The sequence below is a fragment of the Sebastes umbrosus genome, chromosome 18 (genome assembly GCF_015220745.1).
Source record: "Sebastes umbrosus isolate fSebUmb1 chromosome 18, fSebUmb1.pri, whole genome shotgun sequence".
NCBI lineage: Eukaryota > Metazoa > Chordata > Actinopteri > Perciformes > Sebastidae > Sebastes > Sebastes umbrosus.
The window spans coordinates 23,968,621-23,983,949 of NC_051286.1; the positions used below are offsets into that span (position 1 = coordinate 23,968,621).

Genomic DNA, 15,329 nt, shown 5'->3' on the forward strand with positions numbered 1-15,329 from the left:
TTCAGCTTATCAATGGTCGTTATAGCTGTCACCGGTGGTCTGCAGCTGTTTCATTTTCTCAGTATCCTCTCCGGTCAGATTCTCACACACAACAAAGAGAGCTTCCGACATGCACTTGGCCGTTTTCAACTCATGCAGGAGAGTCTCTGCCACCATCCGGACTCTGAGATCATCCATGTTGACGTTGCGGCTCATCAGCAGACGTTGAATGGAGGGAATGAAGCGAGGGGTGTTGAGTCGTTTCATCAAATGTTCATAGTGATCCTGGAGAAAGTCTTCCTCCAACACCTCCAGGCAGCCATGATTTCTCTGGCTAGGATGATTGACCTGACATCCATAGCATTCATCGACGCGGTACTTGCGGATAGTCAGACTGAGCAGATGATAAACAGCAGATTTGATGCTGTCCACGACCCATCCAGCCATCCATCCGTCAACCCCGTCCACATTATTCTCCTTATTCTCATCTTCCTCCTCCTCCTCCTCCTCCTCCTCCTCCGAACAAGGAGGTGTCTCGGGTAATGTTTGCTCGTCCTCCACGTCCTTATCCGCTACCTGGGACGACGGTTGCTCGTCCTCCAAGGCCTGGCTCTGTACCTCGGGCACCGTCTGCTCGTCCTCCGAGATAACGTCCATACTTTGCTGACAAACTTCTGTTAAATCCATGGAGCCGAGGTAGATGAAGTCGGAAGAAGAAGAAGAGAAGAGCTTACGAGGACGGAGGGACCCGTTTGATCGTGTGCAGGGCATATCCAAAAAGTGCAACGGGAATGACAGCGTTCTTTATAATACCAGAAGGGGGGTGTGGTTTAGAAGTGGGAGGTACAAAGAGGCGTGGTTAAGGAGGCGTGGGAATTGTGGTTTAGAAGTGGGAGGTACAAGGAGACGTGGTATTTTTTTTTTTTGTTTTTTCCAGCGAAACTCAAAATTTTAGAGTTTTTCTTGCCACCATCGCCTCTCTCCAGTTGCGACAACTCTGGAAAAGGGTAGAAATCCTCTCCCTTATCTCCAACATCCTGTGGAGCCATTCCTTCGCGGGTATCACTAGAACGTTGCGGAATAATCCGCAGTCAGGATTAAATCTCTCCATCACAAAGATGCTGATGGATTTCTCCTGTTCCGGGAATGCCTGTGAACTGTGTGAACGCAGACTGGCTTGAGTCATCCATTTGCCTGAGCCTGTGCTTTTGGATGGCCATATTGTTCCCAAAATGATTTTCATCTTAGCCAACTCCAGGTCATCAGACCGAATATCCAATCTCTGACGTTTCTCCCCAAGAGGAGGACGAATAGGACTACGCACTCTCTTTCCGTTTTCCTTTTTCTCCTTTTTCTCCTCATTCTCCTTATTCTCCTTATTCTCCTCCTCCTCCTCCTCCTCCTCCTCCTCCTCCTCCTCCAAACAACAGCCTGAATCTGACGTAGTCACATCAACATCCTCGCTCTCTTCTTCAGATGAGGCCTCATTGTTCTCTTCTTTCACAGGGCTCTTAGTCATAGCAACAGCCATCTTTATCATCAGTTTCATCACAGCCCAATCCTCGATGCTCAACACCGTCACGATGGTTGAAGGACCCAGAATTTCCCCCTCACCCAGCTGGTACATCCACAGCTCACCCAACTCATACTTGAACACATAACCCCAGGATCCAGACATCCAGGGATATAGAGACCATTCTTCATGCAGAGATCCTGAAGGAGGAGGCATCTGAGTACGGCACAGATACATCATACATCTCTTTGGAGCTCCTGGTACCTCAGTAACATCTTGATAAACTGTTACAGGCGTCTGACTGAGCAATGCTGAGGACCAGCCATCAGAAGGTTTTCTGTTAGAGGAAGACGAAGCCTCTTCTTCTTCCAAAGGGTTACAGTTCTCCATTTCAATCGTAATCAACGCTTGAGGATCCATGCTGAGTACAAGGTAGAAGGAAAGAATGAAAAATCCACTTTTATTCTATCTTAAAAAAACCCACCCTCCCCTCTCATTGGTTTCTCAAAAAAAAAAGTGCACACTCCTCCTCTCATTTTTTTTTACCCCGCCTCCGGCGGATTTAAAAAAATTCCCACGGAGGAGGGGGGGGGGGGGGAAATACGCCTACCATGACGTAGCGTGGGAAAAAAGGGGGGTGGGCGTGGTTTCCGGTATGAGGGGGGATACCGGAAGCCAATTCGTTCCGGAAATTCCACACATTCCTGATTAGTCACACCTGTCAAAATGAGTTTGACATGAAGTGGGCCCCTATTCTCTCTGACGTTGTTGGACAAATACTGGCAGAGAGGCTCCTCTTACCTTTTAGACTCAGTCTTCTCAGCGCCGATGTCCTTTGTTTTCTCTTCCTCTTTTATCTCTGCGATAGGAAGGAGAACAAAAGAATCATGTATAAAAACAACATCAGTCATTTCACCACTGTGGAAGCATTCACACTTGAGAATACCCACCGGTCTTCTTCTCCTCTCCTTCCTTCTTGTCTTCGTCCACTCGGGGCCTTTTTGCACCCTTCTTGTGATTGGCCACGTTCTTCCTGCCTCCCTCCCCCTCGTCCTCAGAGTCGGAGAACTCTTCATCACAGGCTATCCTCTTGTCCGTGGCACGAACTGCAAGAACACAACACACTCTGATGAATGATGCTACAACAAAATTAAAAAGTCTAATTTAATACAGTGGATTACTTTATTCAAATTGGAAGATTTAGTTTGAGTTTTTATAAATTGTTTTAGGGTGATGACATCTGGGAGGGGCTCAGCTTTTCTTAGATACTAGTAGGGAAAGCTTCAGACCATAAACTCATGTTTACAATGTTTACTGAGGTAATAAATCAAGTGAGAAGTAGGATCATTTTCTCATAGACTTCTATACAATCAGATGCTAACAGGAATATAGTTTCTTTATAGATCATTCACTAACAGTAAATGCTACCACATTATGAAATCAAGGAAGTCATCTATTTCAAGAGTCAGCAATAACCAGTATTTGTCACAAACACATTATTGTGACAAAGTTGAGCATAACGAGGAATAAACATGGGTATATCAACTCATCCTAACTGTGTGTAAGAGAAGGGATATGGAATGAAAATGAACAGCAGTCTTACTGGACAAGCGTTTGTCAGGATCCTCCGTGTCCTCGTCCACGGTGTCGTCCGGGATTGCGTCCTCCGGGATGGCCTGCATCTGCACTCCAGGAGCATGAGGCAGCATCCGCAGGTTCTCAAACAGTCGCTGCCTGAACACATCACATACACAAAGCCGATACACTCAGGTGAGTCTGGAGCCATTTAAATAACTAGCATGAAATCAATTGTTAAATAGACACAGGAATATTTGTTAGAAAATTAGGTTTATTCTTTATGTTTCATTCATGTCCGTTTCATTTAAAGGGCGGGTCCATTATGATGAGTTTCATATATCATGTAGCTTCCCAGAGGTGTTCCTTATGTATTCAAATGGGAGCATTCAAATCTTTGTCAAAGTATGTATGTCTGAGCGTCAAAATGCTATTTTCTATATGTCTGTGGAGCAATACAGTATATATTTGTGGTGCAACGGTTCAACAAGCCCAAGGTTCAGTTTGTATCGCGGTTTTTGGGTGATGGTTTCAGTTCAGTTTGTTTGGCACATTAGGGAGAAGAAAAACATAACCATGTTCTATGTGTTTGAACTCCAAAATATATACATAGATTGATTGATAGTAACAAATTATATTTCTATATTATATGAAGCCATATCACTGATTTTATACATGAAATAAAGCAGGGTACTTAATGGTCAAATGGGCCTATGTTCAGATAAATGCCTCCTACATGTCTCTGGAACCTCATCAAATAATTAATAACGGTTCAACAAGCCCACGATTCGGTTTGCACGTCATTATTGTAATTTTCTTTTTTACGGTTCAGTTTTGTATCCCTTATCCATAGTCAGTGTATTACGTACAGTAACTTAGATGGTGGTCGGCGCGCTCCCAGTTTGGAGAAGCAGACCTGGAGTACCGACACGGAAGCTAAGCTGCTGATGTGGACTCCACGTTAGTTCAGATCCAAAAGTAACACAATAACACAAACAAGTTACAGCTGCAAGTGGCAGTTCGCCAAGAGCCTTTTTCGCTCAAGGTACTCTTGTGGACATAGCTCGCAAGTTTCGAGATGATGGGCCAAATGGTTGTTGACTTATTATCTTCGAAATGCAATAAGATATCAACAAGCTTTATGCAACTTTTGATGAGCTCGGTCCAATAATGAGCCACAGAAAATTTGGTAGCAATCGTCAATAAAGTAAATTGAGCTCACTGCCCCTTTAATTTGTCCCTTTAATCAAGTTTAGAGATAGTTTAGTACTGACAATCCACCAGGTTGGATGTGTCACTTGGTTCTGTTTACACCGGTCTGTTAGTTGCTATCTTATTTCAGACTACCGCGCGCGTGTCCATGTGCGCGTGCATCCTAATTAGAAGTTAATAATGCTCATATTAAAAATAATCATGAGCCCCTCAGTCATAAAGGTTAAATGGTTTTTACTGCAAAACATCATTGTTTATTACAGAACCGGCGCCTAAAATACCATTTGGAACATCTTTTATTACGTGACATTGATCATTTTATTGATCGGCTTCAGCGTTGTTTAAATCACAACTTAAACGGATACCAGTACTTCTACTTTATAGCCACCATAATGTCATACAGTTGTATTTATATTGTACACATTTATTCAGAGAGACAGACATATCAAAATTGTATTTGACTGTTATTATTTATTTATTTTATTAATCATTTATTTGTATATATATATACATATATATATATATAATCATTATATAATCATTATATAATCATCATTCATCACTGATGATGTGTCCAAGCTACACCATCTACTACATGCAGATGGTGTTTCTTCAAACTACTGTATATATGCACATATATACAGTGTCCAAATATTGTGGGAGGAAACCTGAGCACCAGGAGAAAACCCACGCAGACACAGGCAGACTATACAAAGTCCACACAGCCCGACAGCTGTTGGTGTCTGTATGAGGCTACAGTGCTAATCACTTAGTCACTATGTCGCCCCTAATGTCAAAGGGATAGTTTGGGTGTTTTGAAGTGGGGGTGTACGAGGTCCTCCATCCACTGTAAGTATCACAACTACTATGGATAAGTACCTAATACAAGTAAAAGTACCCCACTTCAAAACACCCAAACTATCCCTTTGACAGGATGTGAGGGTGGAGACCTAGAGGGTGATGGGGTGATGGGGGGGAAGAGAGAGGAAGGGTTAGTAAATGGTAAATGGACTTGCATTTCTACAGCACTTCTCTAGTCTTCCGACCATTCAAAGTGCTTTACACTACATGTCAGCATTCACCCGTTCACACACACATTCACACACTGATGGCAGAGGCTGGCCATACAAGGTGCCCACTTGGCCCATCAGGACTGTAAACACTCATTCACACACCGATGGCTCAGCCTTCGGGAGCAATTTGGGGTTGAGTGTCTTGCTCAAGGACACATCGACATGTGACCCGGAGCAAAGGGATCGAAACCACCGACCTTCAGATTGGTGGACGACCTGCTCCACCTACCTCTGAGCCACAGTCGCCCCTGAGGTACATGAGGAGGGAGGTGGGGGTGGAGGAAGGAAGGAGATGTAGAGGGGGGGGAGGAAGAGGGAGCTATTGTTGTCCAACCTAAGCTGCACAGCCAGCAGCCTCCTCTACCTGACTGTCACAGGCTGCAGAAGCTGAACAGCCAGCAGCCTCCTCTACCTGAAGCCAGCAGCCTCCTCTACCTGACTGTCACAGGCTGCAGAAGCTGAACAGCCAGCAGCCTCCTCTACCTGACTGTCACAGGCTGCAGAAGCTGAACAGCCAGCAGCCTCCTCTTCTACCTGATTGGCACAGTCACTCTTTCTCTTTCTCTTTCGTAACATCCAGCGAAAAAAGCCCTTTTCCTTCTTCTCCGCCTCATCCCGCTGCGCTCTCTGTTCCACCTCAGCTTCCTGCTCCTCCTCTTTCTTCAACTTCTCACGCATTTTGCTTTTCAACTCCTGTAACCATTTCCCTCGATCCTCCGTCCTACTGAAAGAAAAGAATCCTCTCATCTTCTTCTTCATGTCCAGACAGATATCCTCCAGAAGCGTCGTCTCATCGTCCATCCGTTTGACTGCGTTTATCCAGCTCTGGTCACTCTCCGCCAGGTCCTCGTTGAACTTGTCCTGAAGTTTCTCCTTGTCGCCCGAAATCCGTTTGATCGTGGTCATGTAGAAGTCGTCTTTCTCATCCTGGACCTTATAGAAATAGATTTTCTGTTCCCTGTATTTGCCCTCCCAGGTTTCTTCGCAGTCTCCAAGTTCATCTCGTTTGTCCAACAGCTTTTTTCTAGTCTCAGTGAGCCACTCAGAGAGACACACCGTCTGCTTGCTGAGATCTAGGATTTTGGAGTTCTTCTGGTCGAGCTGTGTCTCCAACTGGCTAATCTTCTCCTGGAGTAAAGCCTCCATTTTCTTGTCGTTCTCAGCGAGGTCCAACTTGTCCGTGAGGACCTTGTTGTCGTCCTCCAACTGATGTATTTTACTCTCCCAGCTCTGTTCTATCCCGGAAACGTTTTCTGAGAGCTCCTTAATAGCGTTGAATTTTGCCGCCCAGGCTTCTTCGCTCTTTAGGAGTTCATCTATTTCGGCCTTCAGGTTCGAAGAGCTTGGTAAGGTTAACGTTTGTCCCATGATGAAATGTAAATGATGCAGTCACCCTCGTCGATTGTTGATGTTCAACCGAATACCGGTCAGCTAACAATATCAGCAAGTGTGTGAGACTTAAATGAGTTGGTCTATCCATACGAATCGTACACCAAAGGATGAAAACTTCAAAGCCAACATAAATGGAAGGCTGATGACATCACACTGTGATGTCATGAGAATGTGATGACATCGCAATGTGATGACAATCCCACTGTGATGTCATGAGAATGTGATGACATCACACTGTGACGGCATGAGAATGGGATGACATCACAATGTGATGACATCCCACTGTGATGTCATGAGAATGTGATGACATCACACTGTGACGGCATAAGAATGGGATGACATCACAATGTGATGACAATCCCACTGTGATGTCATGAGAATGTGATGACATCACACTGTGACAGCATGAGAATGTGATGACATGCCTTGAGAATTTTTTTATTAATTTGTTCCCTCGAGTTAGTAACTTGAGTTAGTAACCTCCGAGCTGGACACATTACATTGGTCTCTATGTGCAGCCGGCTGTGAAATGACTGGTCAGGGACCGTCTACAAAGTGCAACAGTGTAGTACCATCAACATTACTTCACACATCAATGATCTTCACACATCAATGATCTCCTCATAGCTGTACTACAACACTTAGTTTGGAAAAATATGCTTTTGCATAATTTTGGTGAATTTTGAATGGGAAAAAATATTCAATAACTTTGCTTTTAAAAAGTGTAGTTCCATCAAAGTTGATGGATCTTTATTATTATCATTATCATTATTTTACATCTTTTCTAGGGGTACCATCATTTTTGTCTAGGCCAGTTTCATTAGTTTGTTTTTTAAAATGATTCTGTTGAACCATAATTCAAAAACAATAGCTGATTTTCATTAGTTCATTTTCAGTGAATTTTTATTATTACTTTTGTCAGTTTCAAGTTATTTCAGTGACCATTGTGGGTTTTTCTTTCTTTAACGGAAGGGTACCAACAATTTTGCCTACGTGTATATCTTCTTCCTCCTCAAAACGCCCGATCCACAGCAGACATAATTTACATTTATATCTAATATTTCTTACTATATATTTATTAATTTTGGTGTTGGCCAGCCTCTCAGGTAGATGCAGATGCAGATGTTGGCATACTGTATAATGTGTAAATGTTTGAAAACCTGATAAAAACATTTGAATAATAATCATTACACAAACCTCTGAGCTAGCACCAAATTTCAAGTAATACACATTTCAGCGAAACAGTATAAACGTTTTATTGACGAATACAAAATATTGAAATTTAAACATGAACTCTTTCTAGGTTCATCTACAGGTTCACCCACAGTTTCCTACACACAAGTTAAGTCAAGGTTTCCTTCAGAAGATAAAGCACATTGGAATAACACGGTTCAGGGTATCAAAGGACATAATTAGCATGTTGGATTCAAGGAATCCACTGATACGCTGCACAAGGAGGGACGATTCACAAGAGATTTACAAGTAGAAAATAGAGTCATAATAAATATAATGCTTCCGACAGTGATTCAGTGAAGAGTTGGATCCTTGGGGGGGGGGGGGGGGACAGCACCGTTGAGTTTTGTGTGTGTTTGTGGAAGTAGAAGAAGAAGAATTCAGGCACTGCTGGTCTGCTCAGTCTTCACACTGCTGAAGGAAAATGAGAGTTGGAGATTTATTCTAAATATTACGGGGGAAAAGGTGCGCTGCAATATGTAGAATAAGTAAAAACACAATTAGATTGGCCAAATTAAACATTTAAAAGGCAAATGAAACTTCACAGCATTCCTCATGAAGTGTGATTTTAATCATACACACGTGATTTCAGGAAGTCTAATGTCGCATTCTCACCAAGAGCCAAGCAAATTTTCGCCTCGCTTTACTCGCGCAAGTCGGACCACCGGCATCATTTGTGTCCATAATTACCAACAACTTTTCTTTCCACCATTTCCTCCATTGACCATGGAAGAAATAACCACTGTTGCTGCTTTGCTTGTGGAAGTCCCAGATATGTCAGACAACCAAACTCCGTTGTGTCTGGGTTCATAACATCACCCGGCGGAGAGCTGTATTCACATACAGTGCCATTGCACTGACTGTATCTAGCAAGCCACACGTCGCTACTGCGGTATGAACCCAAAATAAACAGATTGTGCTGTGATTTAATGTCAATAAACGGATCAAATGATGCCGAAATAACTACATAATGATGCAGATTTGTAAAAAGTCTGAATTGATGCTTTGTCAGGTCTGTCTGCAAGACGACAAGTAAACAACTTTTAAATTGCTTGTTTTCTGAATGGAGTTTGGATGGATCAGTGCCAGGCTATGCAGCTGCTCAATCAACACTCAACATAAAGTCATCTAGACATAAATACGGCAGCGACGCTGTTGTTTCTACCATAGAGAGTCTGTGGTTTATACACACACATTTATACACAGCGTTTGGTCCGGTCTCCGTACACATATGATGTACTCTCGTAGCTCTGGGGTGACCACAGACACATACAAGATTTATTTCCTCCTTTTCTGATTTAACAACATCAGGACGTCAGTGACGACAGGAGGAGAATCTCAACGCTGATAAGCTTTCGCGACACAGCGTCACACGAATGGAATATGCAAATTCCGTGTGTTCGCATTGTGTCATTCGCACCATTCGCGTTGCCCGGTGCGAATTCGCGTCTATTTGCGTCTTTGCATTGACTTTGTATGTAATCGCGGGATCACACTTTATTACAAACCAATCCAGAGCTGTACAGAACTGCATGCTAAACAAGACAGACCTACAGTATACTGGATGTACATGCACACAAGAAACCAGGTTACTCTTAGATTAGATACTGTGCTAACCTGGTTACTGTAAAATCTGCGTTTACACACACCAGGTCAGATTTTCCAATACACCTTGTTTAGGAACTAGGGCTTACTTTCTTTAACTGCATTAAGATATTCTGCTTTCCTTATTTTAGTGTCTGTGTGTGTGTTTCAGAACATTTGGACTGATGCAATGAGGACATGGCTCTGTAGTGAGAGTGCATAGTTTGCACAGAGCACTGCTGTGGGATACTAGCTTTGTGTGAGTTTTTATCAGACTTGAATACAAGGATGCACGCTACGTGTAATGATCTTTCCTCTCATCCTGCTGCACTGCTGTCACAGCGATACGTCTTTAACTGTTTTTGTCATGCACACGTAAAAAGCAGGGCTGTCAATCGATTAAAATATTTAACCACGATTAATCGCATGATTGTCCATAGTTAATCGTGATGAACCACAAATTAATCACACATTTTATTTATCTGTTCAAAATGTACCTTAAAGGGAGATTTGTCAAGTATTTAATACTCTTATCAACATGGGAGTGGACAAATATGCTGCTTTATGCAAATGTATGTATATATTTATTATTGTAAATCAATTAACAACACAAAACAATGACAGATATTGTCCAGAAACCCTCAAAGGTACTGCATTTAGCATAAAAAAACTTAAGCCGCAACTTAAAAATCCCAAGTTGAGTTAATGCATCAAAGAAATTAGCGGCGTTAAAATGAATTTGCGTTAACACGTTCGCATTAACTTTGACAGCCCTGGTGAAAAGCTGATCAAAAAACTTGTAAAGGGCAAATTGAAAATATGCGTTCAAAGAAAAATGCAGTATCAGCATTAAGGTTTCTCTAATCCTCTTCCCTGGTTACAGAAAGCATTAGTGCAGAAAGCCGACAGTAACTGGGTTACTTTAGTGCACGTGAAAGCACTGCCAGACAGGTGTAAACACAGAACTTAACTGAATTTAAAACAGCATTCAGTCGCTCTGAACTGGACGTGAAGAGGTAGTGAGTAAATACAGAATCGCAAAAGAAAGATGTTTTGTGGAAGTGTGTGTGAAGACGTTGTTGGACAAATACTGGTAGAGAGGCTCCTCTTACCTTTTAGACTCAGTCTTCTCAGCGCCGATGTCCTTTGTTTTCTCTTCCTCTTTTATCTCTGCGATAGGAAGGAGAACAAAAGAATCATGTATAAAAACAACATCAGTCATTTCACCACTGTGGAAGCATTCACACTTGAGAATACCCACCGGTCTTCTTCTCCTCTCCTTCCTTCTTGTCTTCGTCCACTCGGGGCCTTTTTGCACCCTTCTTGTGATTGGCCACGTTCTTCCTGCCTCCCTCCCCCTCGTCCTCAGAGTCGGAGAACTCTTCATCACAGGCTATCCTCTTGTCCGTGGCACGAACTGCAAGAACACAACACACTCTGATGAATGATGCTACAACAAAATTAAAAAGTCTAATTTAATACAGTGGATTACTTTATTCAAATTGGAAGATTTAGTTTGAGTTTTTATAAATTGTTTTAGGGTGATGACATCTGGGAGGGGCTCAGCTTTTCTTAGATACTAGTAGGGAAAGCTTCAGACCATAAACTCATGTTTACAATGTTTACTGAGGTAATAAATCAAGTGAGAAGTAGGATCATTTTCTCATAGACTTCTATACAATCAGATGCTAACAGGAATATAGTTTCTTTATAGATCATTCACTAACAGTAAATGCTACCACATTATGAAATCAAGGAAGTCATCTATTTCAAGAGTCAGCAATAACCAGTATTTGTCACAAACACATTATTGTGACAAAGTTGAGCATAACGAGGAATAAACATGGGTATATCAACTCATCCTAACTGTGTGTAAGAGAAGGGATATGGAATGAAAATGAACAGCAGTCTTACTGGACAAGCGTTTGTCAGGATCCTCCGTGTCCTCGTCCACGGTGTCGTCCGGGATTGCGTCCTCCGGGATGGCCTGCATCTGCACTCCAGGAGCATGAGGCAGCATCCGCAGGTTCTCAAACAGTCGCTGCCTGAACACATCACATACACAAAGCCGATACACTCAGGTGAGTCTGGAGCCATTTAAATAACTAGCATGAAATCAATTGTTAAATAGACACAGGAATATTTGTTAGAAAATTAGGTTTATTCTTTATGTTTCATTCATGTCCGTTTCATTTAAAGGGCGGGTCCATTATGATGAGTTTCATATATCATGTAGCTTCCCAGAGGTGTTCCTTATGTATTCAAATGGGAGCATTCAAATCTTTGTCAAAGTATGTATGTCTGAGCGTCAAAATGCTATTTTCTATATGTCTGTGGAGCAATACAGTATATATTTGTGGTGCAACGGTTCAACAAGCCCAAGGTTCAGTTTGTATCGCGGTTTTTGGGTGATGGTTTCAGTTCAGTTTGTTTGGCACATTAGGGAGAAGAAAAACATAACCATTTTCTATGTGTTTGAACTCCAAAATATATACATAGATTGATTGATAGTAATAAATTATATTTCTATATTATATGAAGCCATATCACTGATTTTATACATGAAATAAAGCAGGGTACTTAATGGTCAAATGGGCCTATGTTCAGATAAATGCCTCCTACATGTCTCTGGAACCTCATCAAATAATTAATAATGGTTCAACAAGCCCACGATTCGGTTTGCACGTCATTATTGTAATTTTCTTTTTTACGGTTCAGTTTTGTATCCCTTATCCATAGTCAGTGTATTACGTACAGTAACTTAGATGGTGGTCGGCGCGCTCCCAGTTTGGAGAAGCAGACCTGGAGTACCGACACGGAAGCTAAGCTGCTGATGTGGACTCCACGTTAGTTCAGATCCAAAAGTAACACAATAACACAAACAAGTTACAGCTGCAAGTGGCAGTTCGCCAAGAGCCTTTTTCGCTCAAGGTACTCTTGTGGACATAGCTCGCAAGTTTCGAGATGATGGGCCAAATGGTTGTTGACTTATTATCTTCGAAATGCAATAAGATATCAACAAGCTTTATGCAACTTTTGATGAGCTCGGTCCAATAATGAGCCACAGAAAATTTGGTAGCAATCAGTCAATAAAGTAAATTGAGCTCACTGCCCCTTTAATTTGTCCCTTTAATCAAGTTTAGAGATAGTTTAGTACTGACAATCCACCAGGTTGGATGTGTCACTTGGTTCTGTTTACACCGGTCTGTTAGTTGCTATCTTATTTCAGACTACCGCGCGCGTGTCCATGTGCGCGTGCATCCTAATTAGAAGTTAATAATGCTCATATTAAAAATAATCATGAGCCCCTCAGTCATAAAGGTTAAATGGTTTTTACTGCAAAACATCATTGTTTATTACAGAACCGGCGCCTAAAATACCATTTGGAACATCTTTTATTACGTGACATTGATCATTTTATTGATCGGCTTCAGCGTTGTTTAAATCACAACTTAAACGGATACCAGTACTTCTACTTTATAGCCACCATAATGTCATACAGTTGTATTTATATTGTACACATTTATTCAGAGAGACAGACATATCAAAATTGTATTTGACTGTTTATTATTTATTTATTTTATTAATCATTTATTTGTATATATATATACATATATATATATAATCATTATATAATCATTATATAATCATCATTCATCACTGATGATGTGTCCAAGCTACACCATCTACTACATGCAGATGGTGTTTCTTCAAACTACTGTATATATGCACATATATACAGTGTCCAAATATTGTGGGAGGAAACCTGAGCACCAGGAGAAAACCCACGCAGACGCAGGCAGACTATACAAAGTCCACACAGCCCGACAGCTGTTGGTGTCTGTATGAGGCTACAGTGCTAATCACTTAGTCACTATGTCGCCCCTAATGTCAAAGGGATAGTTTGGGTGTTTTGAAGTGGGGGTGTACGAGGTCCTCCATCCACTGTAAGTATCACAACTACTATGGATAAGTACCTAATACAAGTAAAAGTACCCCACTTCAAAACACCCAAACTATCCCTTTGACAGGATGTGAGGGTGGAGACCTAGAGGGTGATGGGGTGATGGGGGGGAAGAGAGAGGAAGGGTTAGTAAATGGTAAATGGACTTGCATTTCTACAGCACTTCTCTAGTCTTCCGACCATTCAAAGTGCTTTACACTACATGTCAGCATTCACCCGTTCACACACACATTCACACACTGATGGCAGAGGCTGGCCATACAAGGTGCCCACTTGGCCCATCAGGACGTAAACACTCATTCACACACCGATGGCTCAGCCTTCGGGAGCAATTTGGGGTTGAGTGTCTTGCTCAAGGACACATCGACATGTGACCCGGAGCAAAGGGATCGAAACCACCGACCTTCAGATTGGTGGACGACCTGCTCCACCTACCTCTGAGCCACAGTCGCCCCTGAGGTACATGAGGAGGGAGGTGGGGGTGGAGGAAGGAAGGAGATGTAGAGGGGGGGGAGGAAGAGGGAGCTATTGTTGTCCAACCTAAGCTGCACAGCCAGCAGCCTCCTCTACCTGACTGTCACAGGCTGCAGAAGCTGAACAGCCAGCAGCCTCCTCTACCTGACTGTCACAGGCTGCAGAAGCTGCACAGCCAGCAGCCTCCTCTACCTGACTGTCACAGGCTGCAGAAGCTGAACAGCCAGCAGCCTCCTCTACCTGACTGTCACAGGCTGCAGAAGCTGAACAGCCAGCAGCCTCCTCTACCTGACTGTCACAGGCTGCAGAAGCTGAACAGCCAGCAGCCTCCTCTTCTACCTGATTGGCACAGTCACTCTTTCTCTTTCTCTTTCGTAAAATCCAGCGAAAAAAGCCCTTTTCCTTCTTCTCCGGCTCCTTCTTTTTCTCCGCCTCATCCCGCTGCGCTCTCTGTTCCACCTCAGCTTCCTGCTCCTCCTCTTTCTTCAACTTCTCACGCATTTTGCTTTTCAACTCCTGTAACCATTTCCCTCGATCCTCCGTCCTACTGAAAGAAAAGAATCCTCTCATCTTCTTCTTCATGTCCAGACAGATATCCTCCAGAAGCGTCGTCTCATCGTCCATCCGTTTGACTGCGTTTATCCAGCTCTGGTCACTCTCCGCCAGGTCCTCGTTGAACTTGTCCTGAAGTTTCTCCTTGTCGCCCGAAATCCGTTTGATCGTGGTCATGTAGAAGTCGTCTTTCTCATCCTGGACCTTATAGAAATAGATTTTCTGTTCCCTGTATTTGCCCTCCCAGGTTTCTTCGCAGTCTCCAAGTTCATCTCGTTTGTCCAACAGCTTTTTTCTAGTCTCAGTGAGCCACTCAGAGAGACACACCGTCTGCTTGCTGAGATCTAGGATTTTGGAGTTCTTCTGGTCGAGCTGTGTCTCCAACTGGCTAATCTTCTCCTGGAGTAAAGCCTCCATTTTCTTGTCGTTCTCAGCGAGGTCCAACTTGTCCGTGAGGACCTTGTTGTCGTCCTCCAACTGATGTATTTTACTCTCCCAGCTCTGTTCTATCCCGGAAACGTTTTCTGAGAGCTCCTTAATAGCGTTGAATTTTGCCGCCCAGGCTTCTTCGCTCTTTAGGAGTTCATCTATTTCGGCCTTCAGGTTCGAAGAGCTTGGTAAGGTTAACGTTTGTCCCATGATGAAATGTAAATGATGCAGTCACCCTCGTCGATTGTTGATGTTCAACCGAATACCGGTCAGCTAACAATATCAGCAAGTGTGTGAGACTTAAATGAGTTGGTCTATCCATACGAATCGTACACCAAAGGATGAAAAC

General features: G+C 42.8%; 2 protein-coding genes across 5 annotated transcripts; both read right to left on the reverse strand.

Moving 5' to 3' along the window:
• Positions 1 to 4,795: 4,795 nt before the first annotated feature.
• LOC119476992 (putative leucine-rich repeat-containing protein DDB_G0290503) lies at positions 4,796 to 6,898 on the reverse strand. Of its 3 annotated transcripts, none has more exons than XM_037750735.1 (2): positions 5,772 to 6,898; positions 4,796 to 5,730 (listed from the first exon to the last, which is right to left on the reverse strand). In XM_037750735.1, the coding sequence occupies exons 1-2, from the start codon at positions 6,718 to 6,720 to the stop codon at positions 5,687 to 5,689; spliced, it is 993 nt and encodes a 330-aa protein (XP_037606663.1). In that variant the 5' UTR covers positions 6,721 to 6,898; the 3' UTR covers positions 4,796 to 5,686. The 3 variants fall into 3 exon arrangements, with proteins under 3 accessions (XP_037606663.1, XP_037606664.1, XP_037606665.1); XM_037750736.1 differs by having other exon boundaries at positions 4,796 to 5,764; positions 5,836 to 6,896; XM_037750737.1 differs by having other exon boundaries at positions 4,796 to 5,716; positions 5,836 to 6,891.
• Positions 6,899 to 7,982: 1,084 nt separating this feature from the next.
• On the reverse strand, positions 7,983 to 12,056 carry LOC119476997 (histone deacetylase 2-like). Of its 2 annotated transcripts, none has more exons than XM_037750744.1 (4): positions 11,476 to 12,056; positions 10,823 to 10,978; positions 10,674 to 10,731; positions 7,983 to 8,388 (listed from the first exon to the last, which is right to left on the reverse strand). In XM_037750744.1, exons 1-4 carry the CDS (start codon positions 11,579 to 11,581, stop codon positions 8,358 to 8,360), a joined length of 351 nt encoding a protein of 116 aa, XP_037606672.1. In that variant the 5' UTR covers positions 11,582 to 12,056; the 3' UTR covers positions 7,983 to 8,357. The 2 variants fall into 2 exon arrangements, with proteins under 2 accessions (XP_037606672.1, XP_037606671.1); XM_037750743.1 differs by having other exon boundaries at positions 7,983 to 8,391; positions 11,476 to 12,049.
• Between the last annotated feature and the right edge of the window lie 3,273 nt (positions 12,057 to 15,329).

What these genes read in the sequence shown, in the direction of transcription:
- LOC119476992 (XM_037750735.1), bottom strand. Translation starts at nt 6,720, where the DNA reads ATGGGACAAACGTTAACCTTACCAAGCTCTTCGAACCTGAAGGCCGAA. An exon ending in TCAGGTAGAGGAGGCTGCTG is followed by an intron (nt 5,731 to 5,771) that starts GCTTCAGGTAGA and finishes CAGCTTCTGCAG; the next exon opens with CCTGTGACAGTCAGGTAGAG.
- LOC119476997 (XM_037750743.1), bottom strand. Translation starts at nt 11,581, where the DNA reads ATGCTGCCTCATGCTCCTGGAGTGCAGATGCAGGCCATCCCGGAGGAC. An exon ending in TCCTGACAAACGCTTGTCCA is followed by an intron (nt 10,979 to 11,475) that starts GTAAGACTGCTG and finishes GTGTTCTTGCAG; the next exon opens with TTCGTGCCACGGACAAGAGG. An exon ending in GAGAAGACTGAGTCTAAAAG is followed by an intron (nt 8,392 to 10,673) that starts GTAAGAGGAGCC and finishes ATTTTCCTTCAG; the next exon opens with CAGTGTGAAGACTGAGCAGA.